Raw genomic sequence first — 9,397 nt, 5'->3', positions numbered from 1 at the left:
TCAAATTAAGATTGGTAACATATGCTCTCCAAATCGGCTGTCTTGTGTTCATATTTTGTCAAACCCCTCTTGTCATTTTCAGACAATGTGCCCAGATGTTTTCCGTGGCCCTTGGGGAGGAAGCCACTGTCGAGATTCTCCAGTGCAAACAGTTAGGAAGTGCAGCTGTGCGCCAGGTCAGCCAGGCAGGGAGGAGGGACATGGTGAAAAGTGGGATGGGGTGGAGGGTAGAAGGAACTTGGAGGAATGAGAGACCATTTCTGAGTGAACAGATCTGAAGAACTGGAAGTGGAAAGGAAAAGCCAAGGAAGCAAAACCAGAACTAACCCCTCATGGACATCACACATCATTCCCACGGCCTCTGCACCACCAGCACGTCACCTGCTTTATCAGGTCTACATGGAAAACAGACACTTGCCTGGTATTTCATTAAAGGAGCTGTAAGTACTATTAGCAATTGTTTTGGAATCAACTTTAAAAGAAAACCTGACTGGGCCCTCCCTGATGGCGCAGCAGGTTAAAGCACTACACTAAGAGACTAAAAAGCCACTTCAGCATGAGTTCGATCCCCCCCTGCCTTGGAGGTGACCACATGGCGCGGCAGACCTCTCCTGACCTGCCCGCTGCTCCCCTCAGCAGTGTACTTCATCGATCTGCCTGTTCTGCTCCCCACTCTGTCTCTGGTGAAGCCTCTCACCATCCCTGCACCTCTGGCCTGTATCCCAGTTCTGTATGAACAAATAAATAAATCTTTTAAAAAAAAAAATCTGTGAAAAAAAAAAAAGAAAAAGAAAACCTGGCTGTGGAATTGTCAATTCCCAATGAAGAAGGGGAGAAGGAAGAGAATTCTTCTGTAAACCTCAAAATTCCAGTTAAACTCCCCACCCACCACCACCCCAAATGCCAGGAGAATACAGGCATCTGTCAAAGCACAGGGCCATTCCCAAAGGCTGCTGCCTTCTCGCGCATGATTTTAAGGCTTTCTCACAAGGGAAGTTTCTATTTGTCAGTAACATTCCTGTTCGTATTCCTTGCCTATTCTTAAAACGAGGGAGAGGAGGCATGGAAACAGCATCTGTTCTCGCTAATCAGCTGACCCCACCTCAGACTGGCAATCACAGTTCAAGACCTTGTGAATGGCTGTTCCTGAGTGGTCCTGGAAGAAAGAACTAAACGCTCCAGCCAAATGATCTGTAATGGAGTAGCGTGAGTCACAGGCTGAGAGAAGAATGCAAATAAAAGTCATAAAAAACAGCTTTGAAAGGAAGAAAAGCCACAGTCTACTTAAAACTGGGATAATGGCAAAATGGAGGTAGGTGGGTAAGATGAGCACTGGAACACAATGTCACGGTCACAGAACTTAAAACCATGAGGGAGTTTGAAGCTAAAATTCAAACTATCCTTTTAAAGTTGAGGAACCTGGAGTCCACACCTTTAAGCAGAGGACTTGACCCCCAAGTCTTCTGGTTCCCAACCACTGAGCTCAAACTGATGCACCAGGAGGATGAACCCCGGCTTCCAGGTACTCCCGGTCTGCTGGTCAGGATGGACGTCACACCGGAATTCAGAAGACCTGACTCCTCCCCTGCCGTGACCATGCACCTGCCTTGATCAAAAGCTCCATCCTTTGCTCCACTTTCCTCATTTGTAAAGTGAAGATAGCGGCAACAGAGGTGCCTGCTTGCCTGTCCCATATCACAGGTCTTTTTGTAAAGAAAGCATGTAACAGCCGGGGCCGCCTCATCGGTATGTTGTGCTTCTGAGGCCTGAAGAACTGAAATTGGTTGAATGCAGCTCTCAGGCCTCCATCTGATGGCAAAACTGCCAGCCCAGAACTCTGGAGGCAGAAGCACTCAAGACACAGTCCGTTCCTCTCCCTGCCCCTTCTATGTGTCCGCCTCTCTCTTCTTCCTGCCGACCTCCTCTGCCTTAGGCCAACTAGAAAATCTCAGAACCCAGGGTCAGTTCTTTAGTGGCTTCTGGAAGCTGCATGATAAAGACAGTCATCCATTTCCATTTCTCTGACTCTGTGGTAACTGAAGTCAGCTGGTTTCCTAATACCTATCTTTGAAAGACAAGACTAAGCACGCTTTTGTATACAAAGAACTGGAATGCAAAAGGAGGTTCCTCTTTAGAGCTTTAAAACAGCTTATTTGTATCTGTTTACAAATGCATCTTACTATGTAAATACTTAGCAAACAGAAGATTCTAGAACTCAGTAACTCAGTGCCTCTCAGACCCAGCTCTCTGGATCCATGCAGCCCCTGTCTTGGCAGTGATTACTTTTATCTTGGGATTACATCATCGCTTCCTGCACAGGCAGAGGAAGGATCCATTATGTAAGCCAGATAAAAATGTTTATATTGGTAGGTTTTATGAACTTCCTACACCAGCCCCAGTCCCCACAGAGCTCTTCTTACAAGTGCTTAGGTCAGGCCTGAATTTCAAATGTAGCCTGTGATAAAATTCACCTCTAAACACCCACTGCCCACACCTCGCACTGACCATGTTATTCTCCTCCTACAAGGTAAGATTTTTTTTCTCAAAAATTACTGCTTTTCTTGGTTCCCTTCTCTGCTTAACTTTTTCCATACCACCATCAAAAATTCAAACTTCCAACCCAACTCTACGCTTGCACGGCATCTCAGCCGAACGCCACAGCTGGCCCCTGGTGTTGTCATAGTGACGCCAATGCCCCAAGTCTCTCCGGAGACAGCCTGGTCTGGAGTTGCAGCAATGAGTCAATGAAATGACATGAAATGCAGTAAAAAGCTTTTGAGCAAAGGTCTGACCCATCCGTTGGGCTCTGTGTAGATTGTTTTCCCTACTAAAAATATGACATTTCAATCTCTAGAAGCATAGATTCATTTGTCTGCTTTATCCCGTCCATCAAACAACATGACTGATGCTAAAAATGTGCTTTCTTCCCACCCCCAAAACCAACTAGCCAAAAATATCTGGTATTTCTGCTAAGCAAGCTCTCCCAGACATCATATGTGGACTAGAACATAGTAGAGCCAGATAGTTTCTCCCAGGTTTTAATGAAGTTATGTCTGTACTGCAGTGGAAATGGCTGAAGGTTTCTACTCCTTTTCTCTGGTCTCAGGAGACAGGGGTATAAGCACGCCTCTCAGAAAGCATGCGAACAGAATGGTGACACATCTCCCCACTTGTCTTCACTGTTGCTGGTGCTGGGGTCTCCGCCACACCCGTCCCTCCCTCCGCTTCCTCCTGTTCACCATTGTGTAAGACTAGAGATTATGAGGAGCGCTTTAGAACTAGTTACGAGTGTGATGAAAACCCAAGAGGTCCATCCACATATGGACATCACCAGCCCGGGAACTTTGTTATTCCAGAAGGTTCTGCCTGTTTCTACCTTTAGTGATGACATTCAGACAGAGGCTTCTGAAGCCTGAACAAGTGTCCTGCATCAACTTCCCCGTCTCTTGTCCTCCCATGTCATGTCTGTCTGTCTGTGATGTCTGATGGAGGGATGCTGTCACCACGGCAGGAGTATTTCTAGCATCATTAAGCGGAGTGGAAGTACAAACTGAGCTACTAAGATGGCTCAGTGAGATGGGCAGGTGTTAGTGGTAGCATGACAGCCTGGGTTATCCCCAGCTAAAAACAGGTAAAAGTTCCGGGCAAGCTCAAAACATATTCTCTTCACAGCATCAACACCAGAAAGAAGAATCCTCAGAAACCCAAAGAGACCAGCAAAGCAGTGGAGCCAGCTTTGGTAGGAGGACACTGGATAAACCCGTTGACTAGAGCTGCACAGTTAGGACTCTGTGCACTATAGGAAACAGACGACAAAACCCAGGGCCCAGAAAGAGGGTGGGCTCTGATAAGAGAGACGCCCCATCCAGAAACCTGGAGACCCACCGCCGAGCGGATGATCAGACTATCAAGTGAATAGGCTTAATGTGTTTACATAAAAGGAAATACCACTTTGGAAATATGTGCCGAGGATAAGGAATTTAGAGAATGACAGAGCAAATTTTGAAAAGGACTATCTATTTTAGTAACAAAAAAGCAACAACTGAAATTTAAAACGGTTTCAAATGGGGTGAGTGGGTGTATCAGCAGATGAAACCCTGGCGGGAAGAGAGCCAATGAATCGAAAATCTAGATGGCTGGACCACTCTTACCTGTTTCCAGATGAGAAATATCTGCAGGTAAAATTGTGCAATGTCTCACTCTAGCCACAATTTCTACCATTTACTTCCCTCGTTGATGCATTAAACATTTAGCAAGCACCCACGTGGGCAGAGATTTCAGAAATGAACCAGGTAGAGTCCTGCTGTAGTTGACGCTGGCTTTAAAGGGAGGGGAGACCTGAGACCAGACCAGACAGAGTGCCAAGGGCTATACCCAGGGAGGCCTTGCACTTTGTACATTTCTCCTTAGGCTGATTCTAATTCCTACAAGCACTTACAACCTCCAAAGTCTGAGACACTTTGTAGCTTTAAAATGGTACAACAGATGACCTGACAGTCTAAGGGAAAGGAAAATACTGTTCTTTTCTAATAAAGTAAACACACCACAATTGCATTTCAGTTCAATCTACCCAGCTGAGAGAGTAGACATCTGTGGCCAAACAATTCATACCAGACTCTATGGCCCTTCCAGGCACGTCTTCCCCAAACAGAAGCCACTGAAGTGGTTTGTTTATTCCTGAGTCAATCTGAGTACGGCCGTTAGAAGCAGAGTACAAGTTATTCTGACAAAATGTCCTCCTTCAGAAGTCGATGCCTCCCGGGCTAGTTTGCTGTATTAGGAGGGAGTCTGGTCAATGAACTCATCTGCTCTTTTTTTTTTTTTTCCACATTTCCCATCTAGGTGCCATGGTCACATCTTCAAGCTCTGTGTTTTGTGTGTTGCAGGCTGCTGCCAAGCGAAAGACCAGTATATCGAACAGTTCAAAGACACTCTGAGCACCACTGTGGCCAAATCCATTGCTGGATTTTTTGCAGAGCCAATTCAAGTAGGTATATTAACCGGAGACATCAGTTAAACTGAATATTAAATGCTCAGAGGGTTTGAATCCCAGATCATCTAGAAAAGTCCAAGTTGTTGAAATGTCCAAGTTGTTGAAGTGACTACTGCTGTCTTTCTCCAGAAGTAATTTATTCTCTTGGTCTCCCTGAAAAATGAGGACCCTCATTTTCCACTGAGCTTTAAAAAAAAAATGATGAAACCATTGAGTTGCTAACATTCTAAAGAAAATAAAACTTTGACTGTTTTGGTTGTTTAATGTCCACCCTTTCTTTAATCTTACAAAATCCCTTAATCTATTTTTTTCTAATCTCAAAAGAGAATGAACATTTGCCCCCTTTTCCAGAAGAGCAGCACTCCTCTGGTCATCCAGAGCTGGAACAATTCTAGAGACTAAAATCTAGAGTATTGCTCTGCTAATGATGTTAATGAACTGTCTACTCTCTCCTCCCCCTCATCCCCTTTTTCCCCCTTTTTAATACTTTCAAAGGCCTATGCTGTTATTATAGGTCTTCATGGTTTGGTCTTTGGCAGGGGGTGAACGGAGTTGTTCAGTATCCAAAAGGATTTCTGAAAGAAGCCTTCGAGCTGGTACGAGAGCGGGGAGGTGTGTGCATTGCAGACGAGGTAAGTGACCAGGAATAGGTGTGACCGTGTGTTCAGGAACAAAAAGACATGGAAGAAGGCTCTTTTTTTTTTTTAAGATTTATTTACTTGTACATACAAGACTGGGGTACAGGCCAGGGGCTCAGGGGCGGTGAGAGGCTTCACCAAGGACAGAGTGGGGAACAGAACAGGCAGATTGAGGAAGTACACTGCGGAGGGGAGCAGCAGGCGTCAGGAGAGGTCTGCCACACCATGTGGTCACCTCCGGGGCACGCAGGGATTGAATGCATATGGAAGTGGCCTCAGCTTCTTAGTGCTGTGCTTTGACCAGCTGTGCCACCAGGGAGGGCCGGAAGATGGCTCTTTTAACACTCCCCTGAATTCCAAGCAGAAAGCATCTAGGAGTTCCAAGGGGACATAAAGTAATGAAGTTTTTGCTAGTTAACTGTATGCCTAGTTGGTAAATGAGATGGTCCCATTAACAAGCCAGCATTTAAACATCCAAATTTAGCTCTGTCAAATCAGTGTTATCAGACATAGGTGAGTCTGTGTCGCTGAACATCTGTTTTAAATTCCAATTTGCAAATTGCATCAGTGACAGCTACAAACCACATAGGAAGTTGAATCATATCACCAAGTTTTCATGTTAATTTTTATCAAAATTGTATGAATTAGCCTAGCAACATTCCTCTTACCATAATGACATGTATGGAGGTGATATTTTAAAAGAAAAAAACAGCTCAAAATCATGAGGACCATCATGGTAGATATTCAAAATAGATATTCAGTTTTATAAAGTTCTAAAATTGCTTGACTTAAGACAACATCATTAGAAGAAGCCTCCAGTTCCTCCAGAAGACAACATTGAGGGACATAAAATTCATGGCACTGTGAGTTCTAGCCTGTGTTTTTAAGAAGGATCCATTTCCTTGGAATCACACTTCATAGTAGAGTGTATCAGAGAAAGAGCAGTTTGCACACTGAGACTAGGAATGGAGAGCAGAAGGCCAGAGGTTGGCCAGCAGTGCTGTTCAGGCGCTCCCAGCGTACGCTTGGGTGACCATCACAATTCTCCCCAAGTGGTTACACCCACCCAGGACAGGCCGGAACCTCTTTCAGCTCCACGGTCTTTGCCTGAACGGTTTTCTTCAATTAAAGATTCCCTGCAGCAGACACTAGACTGTCCCTCCAGAATTCTTTTGCAATTTCTTTTATTCTTTATCCCAAAAGGCCAGGCTTATTAGAGAAGGAAAAAGGAGAAGACACTTGCATAGACACACGTGGGCCGAAAGAGCTGCCTCTGAAAGGGAAGGGTTTGTTAGAAGATACACCCGCGTAGACACAGGCAGGGTCTTGAGATGAGCTGCCTGCAATTTCTTCCCGTGGAGCCAGGTCTCTGTTGCCGGATGTGGACTGCTGACCACATGGACAGCCCAACCTGCCGTGCCAATCCTATAGGTCCATCCTGGTGTTAACTAGCCCCTTTTTAGAAAGAAGTGAATTGAAACTCAAGATGGTTAAATCATCTGTGGGCGTCATCAGCCTGTGGGGACGGACCCAGCTCCGAGACTACCGAGCCACGCTGCCCAGCCGCGGCCCAGGAAGGGAGCACAGTGGTGTCCAGAGGCGCAGATGGCGAGGACGGAGGGCCTGGGGTGGAAACCTGAGTGCAGGGCCAACCATCTCGTGCCAGCCACCCTAGCTAGCTAGCCTTGGCTTTCGCTTCTTTAAAATGAAGACTTTGGAATCAAAGACCAAAATGGCCGCTTCTGGGGCCAATCTGGGCAGGGCGCGCCCGCGGCTCCAGCCTGAGCGCCACTTACGTTCCAGACCAACTGCTCCGAGATGGCTCCGAGACGGGGCACATGCGCATGTCCCCACCCAGGCCTGTCATAGCCGTGCTCGGCGTCTCTCACTAGGGTACGCTACTCCCACAAGACACGACCTCATAGATGAGTCACAGCTGTTCTACTGGAAAATTCTGTGAAACTGATACTTTCTAGGTGACCAACCTGTTTACTGTACTCGGAGTTGTCCAAGACATCTGATTGTTCACGCCTTATTTACTGTACTGAGTTAGAAAAGCCCCTAGGCAGGAAGACCAAAGATGTGTTTGCCACGAGCTCTTTCTACCGTCTTCCATCTGGATGATTCAGCAGGTGCATGACTAAGAAACAGAAACGCATACTGGTGCCAGGCCTGTCTGACTCCCATGTCTCAGCTCCTCCTCCACTGTTTGTGCTCCTTTGAATTCCTCTAAATCTAAATCATGAAATCCCCACCCTGAAAAGAAAAGCAGGGGGAAATCAGAAGAAAACTTGCACTTCTAGATGTATGCAGGACCAGTTTCAAACGCCCGTAGCTCTGCCTGCGGTGTGTGTTTGTGTGGAGGTAGACACAGAAAGACAAACAGAAGCAGAGAGGCTGAGAACCAGAAAGTGAGCAAGAAACTGTCCTAGAATCTGATGCAAATGTCTGTGTCTCAGTCAAGCAGCGTGTCGGTCACATCATTGTACAGTGTGTCTGCTCTGTGGCCAGCACTCTGCTAGGTGTCGTGGATAAAGAAAGGAGTAAGGCCAAGTTGCTGTCATCAGACATCGTCGTACACTGGCAGTAACGGTCCACCAGGAGGGATCCCAATGGCCCATGTTCTGCTCCCTCCAGGGGGGACCCTGCTGGGGGTCTGGAAAGTCCTCCCCCAAATGATGATGAACTGGGAGTTGAAGAACAATCGGAATTGGCAAGAAGCAGCAGGGAGCAGTTCGTCTAGAAACAGAGCACAGCCTATGCCAAAACAACTGAGAATCTTGTCTCCATCTAGATTATTAAAATTTCTAGATTAGCGTTCGATCCTGAGTCAACTGTCTCAACTAGGCCCTTCCCAGGAGGAGAATGCGAGCCTAAGGTTGACGGGAGGTGCCACAGCCTCGCTGTACTGATGCAACTCCTGCTTCCTGCAACGTAGGCAGAGTGCAGCTTCTCTGTCCTCACCCCTCGCTGCCTTAGCACTGGAAACCCTTATCTTTGCACATCACAACGATCCATTTCACATGCATTATTTAGATGGCCGCCCACAGCGCCCTGTGATACGTGGCTCTTAGCATTTCTGCTGACAGGTGAGTTAGCAGAAATTCAGAGGAGGGCTTAGAATAATACACCCAGCCTTGCACAGCTAGTAAATGACTCGATGCATAAAAGCTCTGTGCAGAGTAAGCTATGTCCGTGATAAAACCGGGAGATGGCAGAGGAGGGAGAGCAAAAGGAAGATGGGAGAGCCCGAAAAACCAGCATTTCTTGGACCGTTCCCAATGGCTTGGGGTTTGTTTCCACCAGGTGCAGACAGGATTTGGAAGGTTGGGCTCACACTTCTGGGGCTTCCAAACCCACGGGGTCCTGCCAGACATTGTCACCATGGCCAAAGGGATTGGGAATGGCTTCCCCATGGCAGCAGTTGTGACAACTCCAGGTAGGGCCTGCGGGAAGGGTGTGCTTGCTTCTGGGCCCCCTGCACTGGTGATGGTATAAAGAAGGTGCATTGTAACTCAGGTGGGCTGGAGCGATGGAAATTACATGATACCTTCCTCGAGCTATGAAAGAAGAAAACAGCCTGTCTGCCCAATGGTGGGGCAAATGGAGGAATTATATTTTCACTTTCTGCATCCACATGTGGACTTTCACAGATACTTCAGAGGCAACCATGTGGATGTAGAACGTGAAGTATGATGTCCCGAAGTACCCTCCCTGTCCCCCGAAACAATCCAGAAATATGTCACTAAGCCCTTCCTATGAGATT

At 46.8% G+C, this 9,397-nt stretch overlaps 1 protein-coding gene across 2 annotated transcripts in view; it reads left to right on the top strand.

Moving 5' to 3' along the window:
• AGXT2 (alanine--glyoxylate aminotransferase 2) overlaps nucleotides 1-9,397 on the top strand; it is a 33,147-nt gene that overhangs the window by 14,612 nt on the left and 9,138 nt on the right. The window contains exons 7-10 of one of the 2 annotated variants that reach the window (XM_004678089.2): nucleotides 83-176; nucleotides 4,887-4,987; nucleotides 5,533-5,625; nucleotides 8,938-9,070. In XM_004678089.2, the coding sequence (XP_004678146.1) occupies nucleotides 83-176; nucleotides 4,887-4,987; nucleotides 5,533-5,625; nucleotides 8,938-9,070 (421 nt within the window). The remainder of the gene's footprint in view (nucleotides 1-82; nucleotides 177-4,886; nucleotides 4,988-5,532; nucleotides 5,626-8,937; nucleotides 9,071-9,397) is intronic. The other variant, XM_012721790.1, reaches the window with a different exon arrangement.

Source organism: Condylura cristata, unplaced genomic scaffold, assembly GCF_000260355.1.
Source record: "Condylura cristata isolate star-nosed mole 26May11 unplaced genomic scaffold, ConCri1.0 scaffold00007, whole genome shotgun sequence".
NCBI classification, from domain to species: domain Eukaryota; kingdom Metazoa; phylum Chordata; class Mammalia; order Eulipotyphla; family Talpidae; genus Condylura; species Condylura cristata.
This window is presented reverse-complemented; position numbering and strand designations above follow the sequence as displayed.